Source organism: Thermobia domestica, chromosome 6 (assembly GCF_964235325.1).
Source record: "Thermobia domestica chromosome 6, izTheDome1.hap1.1, whole genome shotgun sequence".
NCBI classification, from domain to species: Eukaryota; Metazoa; Arthropoda; class Insecta; order Zygentoma; family Lepismatidae; genus Thermobia; species Thermobia domestica.
In genome coordinates, this window is record NC_137459.1 from 257,766,508 (window position 1) to 257,792,897 (window position 26,390).

The 26,390-nt window shown below is 34.8% G+C and overlaps 1 protein-coding gene across 1 annotated transcript in view; it reads left to right on the forward strand.

The window, feature by feature from the left end:
* The window catches only part of LOC145687511 (cell adhesion molecule Dscam1-like), a 1,370,399-nt gene that overhangs the window by 1,218,807 nt on the left and 125,202 nt on the right, over positions 1–26,390 (forward strand). Inside the window, exons 19-21 of the mRNA XM_081760977.1 lie at positions 93–389; positions 2,921–3,190; positions 19,540–19,968. Of these exons, the coding sequence (XP_081617103.1) occupies positions 93–389; positions 2,921–3,190; positions 19,540–19,968 (996 nt within the window). The remainder of the gene's footprint in view (positions 1–92; positions 390–2,920; positions 3,191–19,539; positions 19,969–26,390) is intronic.

A 26,390-nucleotide genomic window follows, 5' to 3' on the forward strand; every position in this document is an offset into this window, starting at 1 on the left:
ATTATAATCTTATAAAATAAAGCTATGTAAAACTGGCTGTATAGATTTGTGAATAGATTAAGGAAAATAATGGTTTTCTTATTTTGACTTAGTTCCAGGACCTCCAGCTGAAATTCGAGTCGCTCTTTCTTCCTTCCGATCTGCAGTGGTAGCGTGGGCACCACCTCTCAATCCCAATGGTATAGTAATACAGTACAAGTTATATGAACGAATTGTCCACCCTGGTGTTGCTGACGATGCAATCAGCAGATCAATTCCTGCAATCCTTACGGAGTTCGAAGTGACTGACTTAGAAGATAACAACAAATACGAGTTTTGGGTTACAGCTAGTACTCGCATAGGAGAAGGTTCCAGTACTCCTGTAGTTTCTGTGAGTCCAACAACAAGAGGTAAAAATATCTTCATTAATTTTCTTTTGATAAGTACTGTGAAATGACTACTATATATTGAAAGAATTAAATATTATCTACTTAGAAGCATTAACTTGTTTCTTAGTTTGTTGTTAATAAGCGCTTTTGTTATTGTTATATGAGAATATAAATTATAATCAATTGTAATATAATGCATCAGTATAACTTGTCCTCAAAGAATTTTGCATAGGTTGAAGGCTACTCAAATAGAGATCAATCTTAAAAAAGAATAAATATTAAACAAAGAACATGTTTTCCTTAAAGAGTAAAACAAATCATACTAAAAAAAAGCACAAATTGTTTTCAAGAAAAGTATTTATTAATTTTTTTTGTAAATAAATTCTATTTAAGCATGGTGGTATTTTTGAGTAGCTATTTTTGATGATTTTTAAGAAAGAATTGATTTTTTTAACAAATCTATATTCCTTAATATTTGTTTTGTCACATTAACATATCTTTTCGAAAAAAAAAAAAAGAAAAGAAAGAAAGAAAACAATTTTGTTACGCAGCCAGTTTTTCAAGTTTAATACACATTGGAGGCATTACAACAACAACGAATATTTAATTTTAAAATAAAAGTCTATTTTCATTTCTTGCCACACCCTTGGTTTAATTTGTTCAAGCGTTTAGTGTGATTAAGTTGACTTCGCCGACCAAATCATTGGTCCTTGGGTAAGACTACCAACTATGCTAATTTTTAAGTTTCCAACATTGCACGGAACAACTTTGGCGACTACTCTCAACAAGCCCAAGAAACGGACAAAAAAAGTAATAAAAAAATGAAACATTGACTGTAGTTGACATTTGCTGGTTAAGGAAAGTTTCTTTCCGTCGACAAAAGTTGACTTACGCAGTGAAAGGGTTAACAGAGCATAACTATGTCGACGAAGAAATTTAATTTTGACTAAAATCAGGGAACTCATATTATTATTCAGCTCAAAATCCTTTGTCTTCGCGAATTCTATGGAAGAATCTCAAACTTAAAATTTACAAAATGATGACTATGCCTGTTACGCTGTATGGCTGCGAAAAATTATCGTTTAATCTGAGGGAAGAATATAGACTGAGACTATTTGAAAATAAAACCCTGAGGGAAATATTCGGACTCAAGAGGAACTGGAGTGGGAAATGCCAGAAACTTCATAACGAGGAACTGCACAATTTAAACCGTTTACCTAATATTATTAGGGTCATTAGGCCATTAGGTCTAGGAGGTCCAGGTGAGCAAGTCGTGTAGGAAGCTTTCAAAATTTAATTGGAAACCCAATGGGTAAAATACTGTTAGAGAGATCTAAGCACAATCGGGAGGACAATATTAAGATGGATCTCGCAGAAATAGGAATACAATGTAGAAACTGGATCCAGTTTGCTAAGATAGAAGTCAATGGAAGAACTTTCGTGAATGTGGCATTAAATCTCCGGATTCCATAGGTCATAGAGTTAGTTACTTCGTGTTGGTAGCGTAAGAAGATTCAAATTGAATATATACACTATAATTCAGTGCTTTGCATGGAAATTACAACATGAAGGAAGACATTTGTGAGTGAAATAAAATTTATACCACAGATTTGATACATGGCCAAACAGATATTATAATAAATTGTGAATTGTACAACATTCCAAATTTTGTAAGTCGGCATTATATGTATGACGAATATAAGAAGTGTTTGATGTTTTCCTGATCATTCGCTTGTTACACTGAATCTATACGCTCCCACACTACATGAAGACTGTCTGCTGGAGAACCATGCCGAGCAAGGTGTCGGCCAACCATATCCCACACATGTTCAACACGTAATATGTCAGACGAGCGTGCAGGCCAGGGAGGCGATAGTACTCGAGCTTCTTCGAAGACGGCACGCATATTCCGTAATAAATCTGGTTGGGTATTGTCTGGCTGAAATATGACAGACAAGTGTGCATGCCAACGAGGCTCTGATGCCGCTATCCAACAAAATTTGCAATGTTTCACACACTTTTGTACAAATTCTAAAAGTTCGGATGCGTTGTCGTCATTCCTTCTTGTGTCATAATGTCCACAAACAGCAGTGTATATATATATATTGTATTAGATCAGTACTAAACAAGGTTCTTCTATCCTTCTTAACAATTGTTTTAAGGTAAGGAAATTCAAAACTATTAATTGTATTCAGAAAAAAAAATATTTATATTTTTAGATGGAAGCATGAGTTTCCAACAATCAAGTGGCTTCTTCTTGTCCATAATATAAAAATGTATATACAGAATATATAAATTTTAGAAAACATATATTAATGTTTGCCATTCTTGACAACAGTTTCTTAAGAACCACTAAAAATACTAATACGAATTTTCTTAAGAATGTAAAGTATAAAATATTTTCATTTCAGTGGAGTTTTCATTTTAAAATTTGATTGAATGAAATAACATATTCGAGATAGCGTATCAAGAGCTTGCATGTGTGAGAAACATCTAACGTAGGTGTGTTATTACTGTTTATGTACTTATATATGTATTCATTTTCCTTTCAGTGCCTGCAGTTATCCTTTCCTTTGGTACATCGTTCGTAATTCCATGGAAAAACGTGGTATATCTACCATGTCGTTTTGTTGGGAAGCCTACACCTAAGTTATGGTGGACATACAACTTTCAACCTCTGCCAACAGGGCAGAGATTTCACCTCTTTCAGAATGGAACACTGCTGATAAGAGACTTACAAAAAGTTGACTCCGGAAATTATACATGTCACGTAAAAAATGTTCACAATACAAATCAGATAACTCACTCACTTAGAATTCAAGGTGAGACAAATTTATGTTTGGTGTATGTAAATCGCAATCCTTTTCTTTCTTTTTCTTTCCTTTTCTTTCTTTCTTTCTTTCTTTCCCTAAGTACTAAGATACACCTCGAAAAACCACTAGTCCTTAACTGAGCCAAATTATCTTAGCACTATATACAAAACAATAATAACAAATGTTTGATATACTTTTAATCTTGAATTCATTTTAACGTATAGTTAGTCGTGAGATTTCTTTCCTGATCCTCAAATCCAACAGCGAACTATGAGATACTTGCAAAAATGATACGTTTCTATATGTTACGCAAAAATGCTCAAAGAAACTTTGCCTTATATAAACATGTTCATCGTTTGGCACAACGTTGTATAATTTTACGGAAAATCAAGAAGTAAATGGTTCAATTGAACTACAAGTTGAATGAAGCACAGATAATTACGAACTTATAGCAATTGATGATTATAACAGTAACCAGTTTGAGTTTATTCATGTAAACTAATATTAATTTCTCATATGCATTTACTTTTAATTAGTATTAGAAAACTTTTGCTTTGTTCTTAAAAGATGAATTACTTACAGATCATGTAAACAGATTTGATGTAGAACAGATATGGATACAAGTACATGATTTTTGCCTTAAAAAAACCATCGTTCCACTGTGGATAAGAAATTAGAAAGTGCTAACTCTTCTTAAGTTAAATTTTCATAAAATTCAAATGTACCTTTGATTGATTCGAAATATCAATACCACTAAAGGAAAGAAACTTAGTTAGTAGTAATTTTCACTTCTTGTCTTAGATTTGTTAAAAGAAATTATGACAATTGAAAGATAGCCTAATTAAAACTGATATAACATTTGGTTTAATAAATATTATCTTTTGAAAGAACATATGGTCTTGTCCATATTTTCCTTCTTTGGAACCAACTATCATGTGTAAAAGGAATGAGGAAAATATGTGTAACAAATATTATACATAAAAAGAACTAAAACTGTGACACATACTTATGTAAACACAAGTAGCTACTTGAAAATACTACTCTTAACAGGAAACATAGTTATACGAGTAATTTGAAAACTTGCGAATGTCGCTCTTTGATTGGAAATGTACTCACTCTCGAACAGTCTGTATTACAATCTCTATTACTGGCAAATCTATTCTCTTTGGATTGCTCTGTAAGAGGATCGAAGAAGTGATAGTGGACCGACGCAAGATCCAAAGTGTACAGATGCAGGATAAAATTCTATTTCAGTGTTTTTAGATGGAAGTCATTATACAAGAACGTTCAGGTACGGATGTGTTCCTTTCAAAAATACAGTGATGCTTGTGCCTTTTCTCTCTTCTTCCTGACGGAGAAGGATTATTGCATTTTTGAAGAGTGTTGGGAAATATGTGATACTCTGTTAAGAAATTTAGAGAGTCCTCTGGCCAATATTTTCCCAGTGAAAAATATGGTTTTCCCATTTTTTGATTTTAGTTACTATGGATGACGCACTACATCAAAGCATGATTGCTGTGCGGCACGAATTAAAATACCTATGTCCCGTTCATTTTCACGATGAACATTCTAGAAGCATCCCCTTTGTGTTCAGATGTACCACTTGAATTCGCTTAATTTTGTGTTTGTCGGCCAATAACCGCAGAATCCAACCGACACATGTTCTTGGATAACCAAGGTGTTCTGATTATTTCATATTACCATTACTTTATGGTCAATATTTGAGCATACTAACTTTCGGGTACACTTACTAACCTTTGTCCCGAACAAGTGCGTGAACATGTTCAGTGTTCTCCGCCTGTCAAATAACTTTTCGACCAACGGTCAGGTGTATCAATTTCTACAATTTCACATTCTTATACACACCTCATTATTTATACCCACTGATATTCGGCAATGCATTTTCATTCCTACTTCTTCAGTGTAGAACAAATTCCTAAGAGATTGTACGCTTCTTTGGTTAGGAATTTGATTACAATGCAACTTCTTTAAGCTCATTTGCATACTTGCAACATTGTCTTTCTTATGGTTAATTATCTGCACTGTAATAAATACGAAATGAAGCATACGATCTTGGATACTTTAATATTTGTACCAAACTAGGGCTGAGATTGATATACTAGTTGAAATGACTTAGATACTTAAAAATGTTTTAAAAACTATTGTTTTTGACTGCTTCTATAACATTATAGCAATAGTTTTTAGTAGTTGTAATTTCATAATTTTAAGCAGTGTTCCTAACTTTACAAATGTTCATCATATTTTCGGAACGGGTTAAGATATCAAATTACTGTAAACGACATTATAATTTCTACGTTTATTGCAAACCATTCATGGAATTGGATGTAATACTTATCTAAACACTTTCCCAAGATAAAACGTTTTGTAGAAGTAAAAATTTTTAGTCTCTTGTAACTTTGTTCCTACTCGTTAGAAATGGTCATGGTATTCGAATTAAGGTACCTTCGATGTGCATTGACATGTCCGTCTCACTTGCGTTATTACTATTGTAGAGTCCTCCAAAATTTGTATGTTTACAGAAATTTGTGATACTATAGTGCCCTTAGTTTGTAACACTGAATAATAAAGGTGGTATTATAAGTTTTTATTAATATGTACATTTGAAAATAATATATATATATATATATATATATATATATATATATATATATATATATATATATATATATATATATATATATATATATATATATATATATATAATAAACAGAAGTAGTGCCATTTAGAGCATTATAAGTTTATGTTGAGTTGGATACACTGTTAATCGTGTAGTATTGTGCGGTACGTCCAACAGTGTCCCTCTGCTGACCTTTACTTATTACAAAATTTCATTGATTTTTCTTTTTATTTATTCATTTAAAAATTACAAGAGACTTTCAAGATACATGGTCCATTCTGTATATGTGACTAATAGCAACCTTTGTATAGTAATATGAAAATTAGTCACTTATCTCTTTCCGTTTCCATCTGCGATCAACTTTTGAGGTGAGATCATAAACGGATTACTAATCACAGATCACGGATTCAAAACACGAAAAGGGGATTCAACTTGTAGGGGACCAACATTTCCAAGTGTAAGGATATATACATATATACACACATATATATATATGGTGTTTAATAAGTAATGGTCATAAATTAAATCGTAGATAGTACACGCCAAAACTAACAAAAAAGTCTTAGTAAACATGTATTCGCAAACGCTTCGTAACGAAGATAGGGGCTGTCGAAAGTTTGGGAAAATGAAGTTTAGAGACGAATATCTCAAAAAGTATGAATCAGAAAGCGGTCCAATGAATGACTATCGAAGTCAGACCTGCGCTATGCAGAAATGCATGGTTGATAACTCTGCAATGCACGCGCATGGGAGTACCCAAAGAAACGGAGGGATTCCCGGAAAATTGTCCAAGGAAAGGGGTCTCGAGATGAATATCGAGGGTGAGTCTATCCACCAGCAATTCATAAGTCGTGGTACCAGGTCGAAAACTCGAAAAGATACAAAATGGCGGACAATGTTTACGTGACGTGTGTGGTTGCATAACCAGCAGGAAATTAGAGAGGCAATCGAAGAAAGGTGGTGGTGCATGTTGTGAACTACTTCAGAGCACATTCCTAAGACGAATGCACTATACAGAGTAGTCCTTTACTGTACCAATACCAAGGTAAAACAAACGATGCGCGAAAATGAATGGAATGGCCGAAAGAAACACTGGAAGAACATGCAAGCCAGCTGGAAATACTGAATCGAGGTTGCAAAAGACGTTGAGCTCACCTTGGGTGCATGATGTTGCGGGTTCAAATCCGCTGAAGTGTCCACGAATGCAGTGGTTCTGATCCCAGATTTTCCAAATCTTAGGTCCCGTCCTCCGAAGCTCCTAAGCTCGTTTAAAGCAACAATAACTCAATCAATCGAGCACCTGTAGGTTGCTCATTATGTGGTTATCCCCTGTACGTATACGTAAAGAAAAAAAAAAACTTTGCACACAGTTCTTGTCAATCAGCTGGTAAGCCAGGTAATATAGAATGGAAGAACACTACATTGTTTCGATTACAAACGTGAATTGGAAACACGCTTGCCTTTCCAAGTTTGTTTATTATGCTGCCTGAAGGATTCTGCTACAGGTCTACATGCTTTCGTCGTACCGGAGTAGTCGCTTGGGAGAATGATTTAGAGTGTGGAGGTTCGTTGTCTTCACTTGTCTTTCTCGCCTACAGTGAATGTAGTAGTTCTGTGTGTTGAAGAGGTGTCAAATGCGCGTACCTTTACAGTGTTGTTGATGTACTTACTTCACCGTATTGCGGGAAACTATGCAACACTTTCAGCAGTGTTGCAAAGCCACGGGGATACTATTGTGCAGTGTTAATTAGTGCTATTATTGTGGTGCTAAATTATTGTTTACCTTGTCATTGATACAATGTACAGTAATATTGAGTATGCTGACATGCACTTTATGTACGGCAAAGCAAACGGGAATGCAGTAGAGGTCGCTAGGTTATATCGCGAGACTTTCCCTACGAGACAGGAACCAGACCGAAGAACATTCATCAGAATATATCAGCGGCTACGAGAACATGGGAGCTTTACACATTGTTCCAGGCCGGGAAGGCCAAGGACAGTACGTACCCCTGAATTAGAAGAACGCGTGCTACAGGCAGTGGACGAAAACCCAGGAACGAGGACAAGACGTGTGGGACTTGCCGAACGCGTATCCAATGCGATCGTATGGCACATTCTCCATGAACAGCAGTTGTACCCATATCATTTGCAACGTGTCCAACCTCTGACCCCCAAGACTTTACGGCGAGAATGCAGTTTTGTCAGTGGCTTCGCAGACAAATTACTGGCAATCCTCATTCCATTGATGACGTCCTATTTACAGATTAAGGACAATTCACCCGGGATGGAATTGTAAATTTTCACAATTCTCATGTCTAGGCCCCCGAGAATCCACTTGCAATAGTGGAGTTAGGACATCAGCGTAGGTTTTCCGTAAATGTGTGGGTAGGACTCTTGGGTGATCAGCTCGTAGGAGCATTCTTTCTTCCTAATGCATTAACTGGGATCTCATATTTGCGATTTCTCCAACACGATTTGCCGCTTCTAGTCGAATATATACTTCTCGATAGGCGTCAGCGACTGTGGTTTATGCATGATGGAGCGCCAGCACATTTTTTTAACCGTGTCAGAGAACATTTACATGCCCGATTCGGACGAAAGTGGATAGGACGTGGGGGTCCTATTGCTAGGCCACCGCGCACCCCGGACTCAAATCCTTTAGATTTCTTTCACTGGGGCCATGTGAAATCGCAAGTTTATTCTACCCCTGTTGCAACATTAGGAGACCTTCGAGAAAGGGTGGAACAATGTTGCGGACATATTCAACAGGATGCCGACATGTTATCACGAGTACGTGAATCTTTGCGAAGACAGGTACGAGCATGCATTCGCATGAATGGAAGACACTTCCAACATTTACTTTAATGATAGAGATAAGTTAATTTCTCGTGCATCTCTTCTGTGGTTACACATCTGGGTATTTACTGTTTACCTTATGATTAATACTGTACGCATTACCAACATGACGATTTCTGTTTGTTGATATGGACAAACACAACATGTTCATTATTTTTTGCTTGTTGTAATACACTTACGCGTTCAACATGCGGAATGTTTCAGATTCGCCTCCCACATACTCGAATGTTGTCATGCTTTTCCCATTGCAATCCAGTTTGCAGATATTCGTTACGTTAACTGCTTAGCACATAATTCCTCATAAGTGCCTTGCATACCGTTTGATTTACCTAAGAGCTGCCACACTTGTACGTATGCATTAGTTGTTGGAAATCCTCTTGGAGCCATTTACAACCTACATAACCACACTACGATTGCCTCTCATTTCCTGCTAGTTATGCAACCACACACGGCACATAAACATTGTCCTCCATTTCGTATCTTTCCGAGCTTTCGACCTGGTACCACGACTTATGAATTGCTGGTGGATAGACTCACCCTCGATGTTCATCTCGAGACCCCTTTCCTTGGACAATTTTCCGGGAATCCCTCCATTTCTTTGGTTACTCCCATGCGCGCGCATTGCAGAGTTATCAACCAAGCATTTCTGCATAGCGCAGGTCTGACTTCGATAGTCATTCATTGGACTGCCCTCTGTCCGATTCATACTTTTTGAGATATTCGTCTCTAAACTTCATTTTCCCACACTTTCGACAGCCCCTATCTCCGTTACGAAGCGTTTGCGAATACATGTTTACTAAGACTTTTTTGTTAGTTTTGGCGTGTACTATCTACGGTTTAATTTATGACCATTACTTATTAAACACCCTATATATATATATATATATATATATATATATATATATATATATATATATATATATATATATATATATATATATATCGAATATTCTTACCACCAGGCGTGAAAGTTTGGTTACTGACTTTTGTATATATATATTTCAAGTCTGTTGCTACATGCAAAGAGTTTACATATGCATAAAATATATTTGGTTAAACGATATAAAAATGAGCCTTGTTTATTTAATTTTAAAGGAAACAGCTTCAAACGTTTGTCAGTTACAAACCGAGACTAACATTAAATTGTTATTACTAATTCTGCACCATGTTGATAAAATTTGAATAGTAGCATGATGATTTGCTCGCTTAGTTGGTACTTTAAAGTTTCTTGGTTAAAATCAACTCAAGTTCTTTCTTTCATAAGTATGTAGGTAGGTTAACAGATGTCCAAGTTGTTTGTATGTATAAGTCATTTTTTTTAAAAAACTAATGATTAGTAAATAGTTTTCGACACGACAAGTAACAAAAAGCGTATTCTATTAGAATATAAACATAATTGAGTGGTAACTCCCTCTGTAACTCGTGAATAATTTGGTTTGATAGACTATAAAAGAAGTAAATTTTTTAAAAAAAGTTAACCTACTCTTCTAATAAGAATAATGAAAGGAGCAAAGTACTAGCATTGCATTACTAATTTACTTGAACTGGTTTTCACTCATTTGCATGTGAGATGAATAAATCACATTCAAGTTTACAATCCAAAATAAACTTAAGATAAAAGATCCAGAATTAAATGTATTAATCCTTCCATATATTAAAAAAAAAATCATAAGTACACGTAACTAAGTGAATGTGTATTTAGTTTAAAAGCAATTAAAATACTTTGTGACGTTTACATAACGAAGTTGTACCCTTCAACTGTATAATTTTCTGATTATTTTCTTATTATATCTATCCATCTTCTATAGGTATTAATAACCAGTTATCAGAGAATATGGCTACCTAATCTGCTATACTTTTTTTATTTCAGTATTGTCGTTGATTGTTTTAAAGGATACTGCATAGCTATAGAACTGTGTAAAAAAAAAAAAAAAAAAAAAGTCTCCAACTTTAAAATGGTAGTAGCACAACAGTGCTGGACCTCTAACACAAGTGTTACTAATACAGTTAAGCAGAAACTATCGACAGTATGCACTATGATTTAGCAACTATTGTAGAAGTAACGTTGAGATATCAAGAAATGAGAAAATATTGATGAAGTTCGTATGAATACACGAGTTACGATTCAACATAATAAGAGTGACATGTATAAATGATAAAATTAAGAAAAAAATAGAAATAAGTATGATATTATTAGAAACCACGTCAAGAGCATTAAAAACACTTTAAAAATGAACAACAAATATAGAAATAGAAATACGTGCCTTTATATTTTGTTCCTAGTTTCAATCTTTTATTTGTAGATCACTCAAATATATATTTTTATGAAAAAAATAGTTTTATATATTTTCATAACCAACTTTAATTATTTGGATACTTCTAAAGTTTTATATAAGTATGATTTTCCTTTTTCTTTTTTGAAATTCATTTACTAAGAGACTGCTTTGAATATTCAATAGAACGTATGTTTGACATCGTTTTATTGTAGAAGTTTTTCTAACTTTCTATTTTTCTTCTTTCTCCGTTATTTTCATTTTCTTCTTTTCTTATGCAATCGCATTGACCATAGTAAGAAATGTGTCTGTAAGTGTCATGTGAAAGTAGTCAACTATTTGCATGAATTTGCATGCAAAGGTTACCTACAAAAAAAAAAAAAAAAAAAGTTTCGTTTTTAAACAGACAGCCTATTTCTATTTTATAATAATCAACTTTGATACACTGGAGGGTTGGATGATCGTAGTGATGTTCTAAAGTTTCAGAAAGAATGTAGACCTAAGGTAGATCTAAGGTAGACCTTGGAAAGATATTCTCCTGCAAATGTGAATGAAGTTTTTCGTTTTATTCATTATCTCTAATATCCTTTCTCTTGTTCCTTTCTACTCTCTTCATATGTGTTCTTGTGAGAATTTTGTTCATGTGTATGAGATTAAATGTTTCGTAGTAGTAACACAAGTCCATGTGCATGAAATGTACTAATAAAGATATAAAATTATTGTAGTAGCCTTAGTATGAGCAGAATGCTACAAAACTAGATTTTTATCTTTAGCAAACTACTACCAAAATGGATATCAGCAAAACACATGTCGTATTTTCACCTCAGTTTATATCCTTAACATAATAAGTAATATAAATATGTTTAACAGTTATACTTGGGATCCTAATCGCGGTATTTGTCTAGGACAAAGTGAGAACACTAAAAACAAAATTCACATAAAATCCAATTGCTGTCACGTCCAAAAAATGTATCTAATTTCGTACTAATCAACTTTTTTTTTCAGTCCACAGTCCCTTTTCAGCATCGAAGCTATATGAGACACGGGTAATGCGTTCAATGCTTTCCCACCGTGAATCAAAGTTGGAATTGCCTGCAATAAAAGTTCGCTGGCTAGACCAGCGGTGAGGAATTGTATTAATATTCAATGTATGTTTAAAGTTTTCATATGTTTTCTGTCTCTTTCCTTCTCTGTTTGTTTTTAGTTTGTTTCTATACACATAGCTCAATGTGAGGTTACATAGGATACATACAAATGGTTATCAAAACAATGTAAACGTCTGTAGTTTGCAAGCTATAAGTGATGTAGGTGATTGAGGCAGTACCATTGAAGATTTATGTGCAACGTTGGCTATTATTAATGACGTATTAGTTGATTATCAACAGTAAGACAGGCGGAATATAACGGAGGAGCGTGTTGAAGTGGGCAGATGGTGGTGGTGAAAAATGGAAGATCTTTCAGAGTTCTAAAATTATCAAGTTGTGGTGCGCGGTTAGCAGACATGTGATGGGTATTTTAGATGAGTACATGTATCCTATTATTCAGATGTTGTTTTCGCCCAATAGTGCAGTTTTCCAAAATGACAGTGCGCCAATTCACACTGTTGGAGTTGTAAAGGCACTATTTCATGAACATGGTGATGATCTACGTTTCCTTGACCAACCAAACTCCAGACCTCAACACTTGTCAGTTCTGGAGCTAACACTCCAGAGCAAATATCCTCCTCCATTCTCGCCGGCAGAACTGAGTGATGCGCTGCATGATAATAATACAATATTCTTCTGGGAACCATGCACAAAGAATTAGATATGTTCGATGGTTTAAAGATGATATCACGTCGTATTAATCAGATAAATTGGATTTTCTTTAGTGCTTCCATTATTTTAATATCCATCTGTATCTTTTTCTGTATTATTATTATTATTATTATTATTATTATTATTATTATTATTATTATTATTATTATTATTATTATTATTATTATTATTATTATGCGTTTCGAATTGGCATATTTATGTGTTAAAAGAATACCAAATTAGAAATGTATTTTCGATTTTAAACATCTTTTTTTTTTTTTTTTTTTTTTTGTCAATTTGCTTGTCAGCCTCTATCTCCTATTTCTCCAACAGATATTAAAGTGTAGAAGTTGTTAAACTGAAACGTTTTTACTTTCTTTCACTAACTTAAAGTATTGCTAGTTTTAATATTGGAGTACTATGTAATAGTCCAAACGTCTACATATTCTTGACTTTTTTTTCATAAATCCTAAAAATAAAAAAAATAAAAAAAATGAAATGAAATCATTAAGTTTTACGGACCACGATTATGCCGGTTAGGCTAAAGGAGACGTTGATGATGAGAGATGAGTGAAATAGTGGAATGAAGAAAGTGGGAGGAAACGGGAGATCCCCAAGAAAACACACGAGCACGATTTGTTTGGCCACCACAAAGTCCACACGACACGAGCTGGGATCGAACCAGGGACCTCAAGCACTGGAGGTGAACGCTCTACCACTGAGTCACCGCGCCCCCATTCATAAATCCTACAAAAAATATAGCTGAGCTGTTGAACTCTCAGTTCTTGATGTGTCTGTTGGTCTCACATGGAACAACTCTTTGCCAGGTTTGCACAACACGATCTTTCCAGTCCACTTTGAATTATATATGTAGCAGACAAATGGGAATTTGCATGAGGAATTAATAAACTGTATTGTGTTATACCACTGAAGTAAAATTGTAACTCTACCCACCTTACCCGAAAGCTTAAGGCTAAATTTACATAAAATAATATTAGTTAGTCCAGTAGTTTTTGGCGTAGTGAAAGAACAGATTCATTTAGGTAAAAAAATTATGAAAAGGACGCATACCCATATAAATAACTAAATAGAGACAATTAGCTTTCAGGCCATAATTACTCATCGTCCGAGTATAGAGGAGAAAAAAAATAATAAACTAGATATAACGAAGTATATTGTGTCTTATGACAGCTAGGTCAATGTTGAAGTAGATATTGAAAGAAGGAGAAAACAGTAGAATGAGCAAATGCTCTATTAATTTGCTTGATTAGAGCTTAACGAGCGTTTTGGCATCGAAGCTTTATAACTGGCATCGAAGATTTCCAGCAACAAAGAAAGGAACGCAAACCATTTAGCAATTAGAAAGCCCACAATAAGGGAAAAGTATCTGTGCGGAAATGGAGGGATAATAAATGTAAAGATAGAGGAAATAACGAATAAAATGTATAATAAGATAATGAGAAGTAAGAGAAAATAGCAGGAACCATAAAGACGCTCAGATTGGAGATGGTGAAGAAAACGTAAGCAGACATTTTCAATACAAAGAATTTTACTTTTGAAGATAACCACTACCTTGAAGTCAATAACATTTTCATGGGAACGGCATGTTCTCACCATACTTCAACTTCTAACAATTTAAAACTTCACCGATGAAGCTTTTTCTCTAGCTAAGATTCATATATTATAACTTTGTAATCTTAATTTATGGACAATCATTGATGGAATAGTTCCTATCATCTCTAACATTAAAACATCTATCAAATTGTAGTAATTCCTTTTCATTAATGGCATCACTTTCTTAACTTGAACGACAAATGCGGGAAGCACGCATAACAAACTCACCAACCAAATGCATGCAGTAACTTTACTTCAAAATGCCCAATTCTCTTATGTTAAGAGTTTCCTATCTTGTGCTTGGCTGTTTGTCAACTTACATCTACGGGAGGTAGTCATAAATCTTTAATTATCACATTGAAAAAATCAAGCTACGACCATGAAACTTGGTGATGGTGTTAGTTCTTCTATACACATTCGCCCTTCAATGCGATATATTTTTCCTGAAATGATTGACTTGGCGGAGATCTTAATTGTAAAGGTCTTCATTTTGGCTGTTCAGGAAACTTCGATCTCAAAAATCACCTCTCCACTATTCAGGAAATGCCTGCGACATAATGATTTACTTCATTCGCGGATAGAGTAGAAACTCACTGGGTGCCATGTCTGGAGAATAAAATGGGTATGGCAAAATTTGACAGCCCAAAGAGGCAGCATGTGTGACTGTGTCCTGTGCAAAATAAGCTGGGGTGTTGTCGTGGAGCGAAAATATCAATTTGGAGAGATTCCCTCGACACTTCATCTTGATAGCCTCCCGTAACCTCATAAGTATATTACAGTAATATGCTCCTGTAATGGTTTGTTTCTTACGAGTATGATCCTGTTAGCACTACACCATGACAACCCCAGAGAACACTCAGCATCACCTTACCCGAGGATGGTTTGATCTTCGCCTTTTTTGGCGGTGGTGACTCCACATGTTTCCACTACTTGCTTTGATTCTTTGTTTCGGGGTCATAGTGGTACATCCAGCACTCGTCCATGGTGATAAGGTATTTAAAGAAGCCATCTGAGTTGGCCTGACACAGCTGCAACATTTGTGCTGGTTCGTCGAACTGATTTTCAATTTTTCCACTATCGTCTCGATTGTTATACGCCGGTATTCGAGGAACAGGGCCTCCACTTCTCTTGCAATACCCAGTTCTTCACAGAGAGATGGTCTGACACTTCGCTCATCATCATTCAGACTTCTCTAACCACACTGAAAGTCTCTATGTCACCTAACCACTGTGTCATATGATAGTGTATTGTCGCCGTACACTTTCACCAACTCAGCATTGATTGTTGCAGTTTTTGTTCCCTCCAAATGCAGAAAACGAATTACCATATGATACTCAACTTTGTTAAAGGGCTGCACCAGTTTGTTTTGCTTCCTCTAGTGGCGTTCGACGATACTGTGGCGCGGGAATTTCAATGTGTGTCAGGACTGCAGTCATAAATCTGCAAAGAAAGAAAAAGATTAGTTAAATAACTCTATTTTTCGAGATGATAATTAAAACTTTATCAGTACCCCTCGTACTCCATTAAACATCCCTTGAAATTTAGTTTAAAATCAGGTCGGCAGCATTCTTTAACTACCGATATGCTCGGAAACTTTATTTGCTAAAATTGGACAGTGCAATAAATAAATAAATAAATAAAGTAAACACGCCTGAAATGGTCCACCGGGTATCAGTTAACATACATACCCTATTTAAGAGAATTAGACCCATATCTGTGATCTAAACTAATACCATAAGCCTAAATGTGATTCTTTAAACAACAGTTTAACCTTTGAATATAGCATGTCCCAAATAATACGCTCATTTGTCTATTTGTATTTCTTCCAATCGCATCTGTTTCCTAAATTACCTGAAACAACCAATGCCCTAAATTTGTATCAGAGAAACCCGAATTTCACTATCTATACTCATTAATAATCACAGCTTTTTCTGTAATGCACAGTTCCTAAATTACCATCATCAACTTCATCATTAGTATTCTGCCATTACTGGCAGGTCACTTATCAATTGAGAAGCTTCCATGCTCCACGGTCTTCAGCTAACCTCTTTGTCTTCATGAACGATTGTTCTGTTTTGATATCGCTCATCAATTATAGCCTCCTTCGCCTCTCCCTTTCTTTCCTGTCACCATACTCTCTACCATGTCCCTCATGATACGATTCCTTCTTAGCCAATGTCCCAACCAGTTTTTCTTCCTTCTCTCATTAATATCTAAAATTGTTATTTTCTACATCACTATTTCTAACACCCTCTCATTTGTTTTCCGGTTGACCCAGCTAATTCTCTTTATTCTTCTTCTGAAAGCTTTCAGTCGTTTTTCGTTACTTTTACGTAATATCCATGTTTCTGCTCCACACAGTACAATACTCCACATGAAGCATTTTATGGGTTTATTTCTCAACTCTTTATTCAAGGTCCCACAAAATAGACTTTTCTTCCTTCTAAACAGTATCAGAACTGGAAATTACAATTTATTGTCTATACATACGTAAGTAACAGTTTATGAAAATTTGAATTATTTTCATTCAACTGCAATCTACATTTTAAATTAAACTTGCCCGTTTCAATATCCGTTTCAACCAAGTTAAACATATTGATTGGAATGGTGACAATGGTAAGGGCAATAATGATACTACAAAAATTTTAATGCTTGTGTTGACTATTGATTCTTGTCTTCCAGATTCTTGTCTTTGCAAATTTTAAATCGTTCAATGGAAACTTGAAATTCTGTGCCGCGTCTTCACTAAAATGGTCTTAGATTTAATTTCATTGCTTTACAATCCAAGACTGGATATGACAGACTAACATGTATGACGGTCATTCAGCTGGTTGATCCATAGCAAGGGCATCCACTTCTAATGCGATTGTTCTTTCTTTTGTTGATTAGCATAGTCACTATCTTTTATGACTTATATCTTCATGTTGAATCAGCGCTGAAAATACACTTTGTTTTCAATTATGTTTACACTCCTTCAGTTCTAAATGTATTTTTTTCCTAATATAATATATTAAAAAATATATTGAAAAGCTGATGATTAGGCTAGTGAGGATTTGAACCAAAATCTTAAAATTACCGGGCAGAAGCTGTACATCAAGTTACAGGAGGTAATGTCAGCTTTATGAGTGATATTTATTCATTGGATCTCGGGTATCTAGATAATGTCTCGCAATTATCTGTAAAGCCAGAACCAATTCAATACGATGTGAGATTTATTATGCATGTTTGAACTAGTAGTTCATAGAAGTTCCATTAAAGTGTTACTTGTACGTATAGGACATATATTAGAAAAAAAAATAAATATAAGAAAAGTGTGTTGGAGAAAATCTAATTGAAAGATAAATCTAGCAACTAAAATGTTACCATAAGTTTCAAAGATTAATTGGGTAAAACTCCTTAAAATTTCGAAAAGTCAATTTCATATTTAGTGCGTCTTATACTTAATAACATTAAATGTATTAGGTTTCCCATGGAGCATTATTTTCAAAAATCAAGACTTTTCATTTTCTCCCACTTTATCTTAGAAATAGACACATGAAATATAATTGCATTTTATATCAGATACACAAACATTCGTATAGCATACAAGGGTGGATCAAATGAAAAGGGAACACCCGAAGTTGTGGACATTGAATCGTACCTCGTATCTTGTGTGAAGTTGAGTGAGATATTTCATCATGAGATGTGATGTTTGCCAGTAAGAAGGAGCAACGTATGGTAGTTATGTTTTACTGGCTGAGAATGTTAATGTTGATGAAGTGCATCGACGAATAACTGCAATGTATGGTATAGAGAACATGTTCTGTCATTGATCCATATACAGGAGTGGCACAAATGTTTTCACGAAAGACGAGAATCACTACAGGATGACGAACGTCCTGTACAAGCGCACATCGTCATCACAAATGACCTGATCCAACAAGTTGACCAGACCATCCGCGAAAACAGGCGTGTGAAGATTAAGAACATTAATGAGAATCTTGGTGTGAGTTATGGTTCAGTGCAGACTGTCATCAAAGAAAAGCTCCAACACAGGACACTGAGTGGACAGTTGGTGTAACACAACCTCACAGGAGATCAGAAGAGCTTCCATATGGGTTTCCATTGCAACATCTTTTGCGTTCTTCTAAAAATGACACTCCTTTGTTGAGGCTTGAAACAAGTGATGGGTCGTGGGGCTATCATTTCCAATCAGAAAGCAAAAGAAAAATCCAGAAATGGAAACATCAAGGCTCCACACTACGCAAGCAAATCCGGTTGTCACAGAGTAGTGCAAAAGTGATGGTGACCTTTTCTTTCGACCGTCAATGACTTCTGCCAATTGATTTCCTCCCACTTGGTGCAACAATTAATGCTGCTTGTTACTGTAATACTCTGGGGTGTTTACACAATTCAATCGGTCAAAAAGACCAGTCTCTTGTCTTTTGAGGTGGTGCACCTGCATGACAATGCACGACCATATACGGTAGTGAAAACCCACACCACGTTGACACAGTTCAGGTGGACAGTGTTAGAACATCTCCTCTAGTCTCGACTTGTCATCGTGCTTCTTTCACGTCTTTGGTCCCCTGAAAAAAGTACTGTGAGGTCGACACTTCCAGTCAAACCAAGAGGTTTGCAGTTGGTTCAGGTCACAGTCACAGAAATTCTACGAACAGGGAATTCAACGCTTGCTGAATGAATGAGACAAGTGCTTGTGTAACCATGGAGATTATCTTTAAATAAACATGGTCTGAGCACCATTCCGCTTTTATTTAACTCATCTTTATATATAGCACATTTGTACAGTGTATATCGTAAAATTAAATCAGTTGGAAATATAGAAAGAATTCGACCGAGAAGAAATACATTTCAAAAAGTTGCGTGTTTAAATATATGACGCTTAACTTCCAGGTATTTCATCGGATCTACCTAAAAGCTATTATATTTCCAGAAATCAATCAGATTTCATATTTTGCTAAGATACAACGTCCAAACATACAAACAAGCAAATAAGAAAGTAAAGAGTAGTATTCAATGGAAAAAATAGGACCTCCAAAACAGAAGAAACAAAAAACGAAGTAATGGAAAGATAGGAAAAGTGTAGATTTAATTTTAGAAAATAGCTTACTTTTATGAAAGCTACCTTGTATCACGATTGAGTTATATTTGTTCGTAATGTTTACTTATTTTCCTTTACAGTTCCACCCACGGCTCCTATATTGGAAGTAATGTTTGTTCAAGCAACTAATGTGACTCTTAAATGGAGAACAGCAGATAGTGGAGGAAGTGCAGTGCTTGGCTATGTGCTAAATTACAAAAGAGAGTACGGTGAATGGGAAGAATTGCGCCTTGGGCATGATGTAACAAGCTATACAGTAGAAAATTTATTGTGTGGTACATTGTATTATTTCTACGTGTCAGGCTATAGTAGAGTTGGAACTGGAGACGCAAGTGAAGTAACAACTATAAGAACAAGAGGAACGAAACCTACACCACCATCTCCACAAGATGCAGCAACCACGTATGCAGATTCTATCGTCTTCCATTTAGATAGATGGAATGATGGGGAATGTAAAATTCATAGTTTTCATATTGAACAAAGAAAACTAGGGGAAAATTGGAAAATAGGTAAGCAATTTGTTTCTAAATTTCTATAATACAAAAATATACTATAATACAATACAAAACAAAATACAAAAATACAAAAAAATACTATAATACAAAAAAAATTCCACAGTACACAATTAAAAAAATAATTTGCCTTGTATTACATAACTTATTAATAACAATTGTCATTTATCAAAAAGAAGTAAACGAAATGAAAATAAACCGTAATTAAAAGAGTATAAGCGAGCTTCTACCATTCGACTCAACCAGTATTTGTTATCTACGTTTGTTTCTCCGTATGTCTGTTCGATAATAACTCATATAAGATTTATCAGATGCTAATGATACTTGATATGCATCTTCCTCCACCTAAGAAAATAAGTCTATTGTTTGAAGTTGAAGCAAAAAGGGAAGAAAAAAGGGTAAAAGGAGTTTAAATCCATCCCGTGTTGCAAATTTGTACACATATATAATGTGATAACAAAACAATTTTCCAGTATTACCTATCCAAATATTATTAGATTACGATACACTGTAGTGTATATTTTTATTAGGATCTTCGCAAATACGCACTGTATATGATTGAAATCGGCTAAGGATAAGCGATTGAAAGGGAGTGAGTTCCCCCAAACCTGGAACTTTTATTATCTGAACTATACGTGAACTTGTGTGATAAGAAAATAGTTTTCACGAATAAGTTTCGTTAAAATTATTAGATTTTGATATAGTATCACATATTTTCTTTGAGACTTCCTAATCATCTACACTTCTGAGAGTTGAAACCTCCCAAGAATAAAAGAGTGAATATACTCATCACTTCCCCATCCATCTAGACTGTTTTCTTAAACATGTTTCACCAATATTTTCGTATGCATATTTTACTTTTCATTATCATACTTGTTTATGATACACAAAAATTTATTATATTTCAGTGTTTTCTTTCTTGTGTAGCGTACTGCCAAAGCAGTTTAAATTTGCATAGCAATTTATAACTTCTGTATCGCATTTTCTAAAGCAAACAAAATTATTATTATTATTATTATGTATTTTATTCTTTTACATAGACATAAAATAATAAAAATAAATATTTTTTTGTGCACTATAAACAAACATGGTAATAAAAAGTAAAGTATAACAAACGTAACGACAATTATATTTTTAAAAAGTACTACGTTTGACATTTTACAGATAAACTTAGCTGGTGTCTGGTTGCTGGAGCCTATATGAGACGTGGATCTACAGCTTAATGTGGAATCTGAACCACACAAGCTCCCACTGGGAATATTCAAATGCAAATATTCAAAAAATGGCTACATTGCTCAATGGCAGCTAGTTTACCACTAAGTTTTCTATTCGCAATATTTTTTAGAGAAGTGACTAATTCTAAACTAATAGACCACAGTGAAATGGTTCCTTACCATGAACTTGAACGAAAGAGAGGGGAATGTTTTAATATAAATATTGAGAGTCTTGTTCACTTTATGTAGCAACGAACAAATTCCTTTGAGATTACTGAGCCTGTGCGACTGCATAACATTGCCACAAAACAACATGTGGATAACGATGTAAAAATATGTCCACCAGATATATTTCCACATGCGTCAGAATTACACACACACAGTTGTAGCAGGAGAAATTTGTATTGAAAGTAAAATTGTTATTTGAACTAATCAATAAAATTAACCTTCCACGCTTTAATTGAAGCAGTTGTTACACAACCAGCAACCGAAAGAACTTCATCCGTTCTTTCCCGAGCTCGCAGAGAGACAGATGTCGCAAAAAGAAAATAATAAATAAATAAATAAATAAATAAATAAATAAATAAAATTAAAAATAAATAAATAAAGGGATAATCTATCAAGGACATTTTGATCCATGATCTTTCAACAAAGGCGTTATTGGGTGAAAATGCTGAGTGAAACACACGTTCAAGAATTGAAAAATGAACTTTCACCTCATGATTTTCATTTCAGAAAGTCTCTTCACTAAAAACTGCTGTTATTGTGGACTATATGATACAATTGTTAATGGTCTAGCTATTGTCTGTGTAAAGCTTTGGAGAAATTGTTCAGAGAGTCTTGCAAATAATATGAAAGTCCGTGCACACTCTGCAAGAACTGCATGCTCTATTTGAGAGTCATCTTGAACTTTCACTCCTAGAACGTGAGTGAATCAGGCAAATCCATACAAGTGGATGGATTGAACTTGCATGTGCAACAAATTCTACGTCTGTTACTCGGCAACATGAAAAGTTGTGGTTATCTGCAGTAAATGATGTTAATCTGGAGATTTTAATCAAAACATCAACACATTGGTGATGCTTCAGTACACTGGCGCAAATCCCGGTGGGATGACGGGGACATGTCCCCCAATTTTGGAACTGGGGGGACTGTCCCCTCCAATAACCCGATTTGAAATGTGTTTTTAGGGAGAAATGTGACGATTTGTGTCCGACAGCCACTTCGTCTACTTCGCCTGAGATTTATACTCCTCCCCCAACCCCACCCAGAATAAGCCTCAAATCTGTCCGCCTCCCAATGTTGAAGACAACTCTGCTCCCCTGATCCTCATGATCCTCAACTGCATTGTTTTCAACTTCATAAATATTCTGAACATCGCTTAAAAAAGATATGGGAACGGTCCTACAACCCCCCCCCCCCAATGTTGAAGACAGATTTGCGCTGATTCTTCACCAAACTCAGAATTGCTAATTATTGCTAGTGAAATGATTGTTAATGAGGCGTTTGGTGACAACACAAATAAACTGAAACAGTGCAAGCCATATAGCGAAAGAACAACCGATAATTGAAGGCAGCTAATCATCGTGTTGTTCCACATGTAGAGTGGGCAGTGAAACAACAATCATACATATATATGTTTTTATTCTATTACTTAGATTTATCACAGTTCTTTTAAGACAAGGATTGGAACAATTATGAATACGTTATAGAACTGGTGAAGAACGACATTTCATCTCTCTGCATATTCTGTGTCAGAGGCTCAACTCAGAGAATTCCATTGTCCTCATCAAGGCCCATATTCTTACAGATGGTGACAAAATGAGCAAAATGGGAGAAAAGTGTGGAAATTGCTGTATAAAAGTTACAAATTGCGATACAAATTGAAATCTGTATCGGAAATTGCTACGCACAAAGCAAAATAATAATAAATAAATCAATAAAAAGCGCTGATGTTCAACTTGGCTGCAGTATAATATACATTTTTTTTTCTCAGACTTCCAAACCATTTCCACTGCTTGAAGTTCAAACCAGTTTAAAATTACATGGTGTGTTTATCCCCCCTCCCCTTCCTAGATATATATGTTACACGAAAATTTCGTAAAAATTCTGACTTTTATGAAACATAATGTGTGTTTCATTTGATGTTAACATTTACCCCAGTTGTTTAGGGTTGAAATTACTAAAACGGAAAATTGACAATTCACTCCATCTTACACAATCATGTTAGCCATAACTTTCCTAAAAAAAAAATACACAATTTTCCTGAAAAACTACGTACCGGTATACTTGCTTTCGGATTTTCCAATTAAGTATTGTACATTTGGTTGACATCAGTTATAGGCAAGAGTTCTAATTCAACCCAATTTTAGGAGTACATTTTGGAATAGCTTTCGTTAAAAAAGAGGGAAATTAAATCATTAAACAACATGTATGGTGATGGGACTGAAATGTTTGAAGGGTAATGTAATGAAAATATCCAAGTTAAAAAAAAAATCTCGGAAATATTGGGTTGATAGGAAAATAAGAGGATGTTAAACGGTCGGAGACGGTTTATAGGACTTTTGATATTTTGACTTCAAAATTGATGTTATTCGATTCTACACGTCTTACTTAGTCTACACAAAATTTCAACATGCGCAAACGAAGGGATCCAAATTTATGGGGGTCAGAATTTTGCCAAAAGTATGCAGGGTTTTAGGAAAATAGTGTTCGAGAGCGGATTGATTAGATTATTACATTCTTCAGTGCAGCGTTTTCCTGCTGTTTTCGTGCACGATTTACATCTTTTATCTCTTAGGCTCTTTTCTTTGCTGCAGGTGAAAACAAAGCCAATTTTGTAATTACCTTTATCTTTTGTGTACATATCGGATCTACATATATTACATTTCACTTTTTCAGTGTTTTCTCTTGTCGGAATAAGATTTTATTTTGCAAGGAATGTAATTGCATCTTCTTCTTTCTTGAAATAATTATTGAAATTGGTTTCATCAATGCCTTCTAGTTCTGGCCACCTTTCCATTATTGAAAAATGAGCAATTATAATGAAAATAGAGCGTGGTCGGTATATGATTGCTCTCAGAACAGTATTAGTTTTCTACAATCACGCGAACAACATTAGCTTTAAACAATCGCGTTAGCAAATCTGCAAAAACTTCAGTTTTCCAGTGGCGAAGCGTAATCCCACAGTTAGGGTAGGCCCGACAAACTAATTACACAAATAACATTTAATGTATCATAAAATGTTTAAAATTACAGCCAGAATTCTGTTTTCCTTATTGTTAAAAAAAAAAAAAAAAAAAAAACTACCAAATCTATTTATTTTAAAGAACGTTCATAGCTGTATTTCCAACATTGTTTAGAGTTGAATTTATGTACATGTATACATTTGAAGTTTTTTTTTCTTTTTATTTAATTTAACAAGAAAGAATGAATATATAAGCAAAATTAGACGGAAAGTAGTCTCATATTATTATTATTACTCAACAAATATTTACATTAGGAAAACACGCAATATGTATTAATGAAATATTGCCATTTAGCTCCACTATAAATATTTTGAAGTGCAGTTTATATTTTCTTCTGTCTGGGATTTGCAGGGAGGATGAGAGGAATTTCCTCCTCAGTTACTATTTTCATTTGCAGCATATTTGAAAATGGAGGGAGGGACAAAGAAAGTATATTCTTACAGTTAGCTGTCAAATTTCTTGGATAAGCGTTTGTTACTTGCACCTCTCGCTTTTAAATTAAGTACAATATTGTGTTTAATTAATGCATTACGTGATAATGACTCAAATAAATGTTAATTCTCAGAAGGAACTTTATTTGATTCAACGCAAGATATTTAATGTTGTATTATATGGAGTGGCATATTTAAGGGGTGGCTTCCGGGCTTAAGCAAATTTTATCGCAACGTTTTATTGTTTTATATACGTATATTAAAGAATTTTCACATTTCCAGGAATAAAGTTAGCAAAGCTCCTTCCGAGACATGCAAAAACCCCGAACAAAATCGTAAATATCCCATCTGATTCTATGAAATGGAAAACTCAAGTAAAATTACACACAAATATTATTATTTTATCCTGTACAGTAGGGTTTGGTAAATTTATACATATGTTTAATGTATCAGACTTATATTCTACAAGCTATTATAAACCAGGCCCCATGTACGGGGAGGAAACAGCTATTCTTAATAACTCCTGAGAGTATATACCTAAATTAAACAAGTTTTCACTAATAGAAATACATAATTCTACACAGAAACTTCTTACTCTCTGTTAAGGAAATCATTTTATAACATATTAGCATTGAAAGATGCCTTCAACGCTAAAACTAAACTCCCAGCGGCGAGCCTCCGCACCTTCCCAACAATGCGTGCAATCCCAAGCGATAATAGCTTCGCTCCCTGAGCAGCATTGCCCGTAAACCTGTCTAGCGAGCTGGTGAGGCTCAGACGGAAGGGACTCCGAGTGTTTCCAACCTACTACTTTGTTACTGAAAAGAGCGTAATGTTGAAGTATTGACTTTATTTTATAAGAAACCAAAGATAAAGAAAATATACGGTAGAAAACAGAGTAGGCCCGGCCTCAGAGCCTCATAGTACCCTTCGCCACTGCACTTTTCTATGCATTATCAAAGCGGCGTTGCCAAATCGTGAACTCATTTTCTATTCAAATTTATAAGCTGAATATTATAGCAGTTTGCAAAATGACCCCCTCTTAACTTACGACCGAGTTTAATATGTACTATTCAAAATTTCAAGTGAACAAATCAAAAGTCCTAAAGCCCTCCATATTCTTGGCAATTTTTGACCCCACGTAACTTTGGATCCCTTCGTTTGCGCAAGCTGAAACTTGATGTGTAGACTAAGCAAGACGTGCAGAATCTAATAACATCAATTTAAAAGTGAAACAATCAAGAGTCGTAAAAACCCCTATATTTTTGACAAAATTTTGACCCCCCACATAAATTTGGATCCCTTCGTTTGCGCGAGTTGAAACTTGGAGCAGATTAAGCAAGACGTGTAGAATCGAATAACATCAATTTTGAAGTCAAAAAATCAGCAGTTATATAACCCCGTATATTTTTGGAAAAATTTTGACCTCCCTTCATTTGCGCAAGTTAATATTTAGTGTGTATACTAAGTAAGACGTGTAGAATCGATAAAGATCATATAACCCGTCTTCGACCTGTTAAACTACT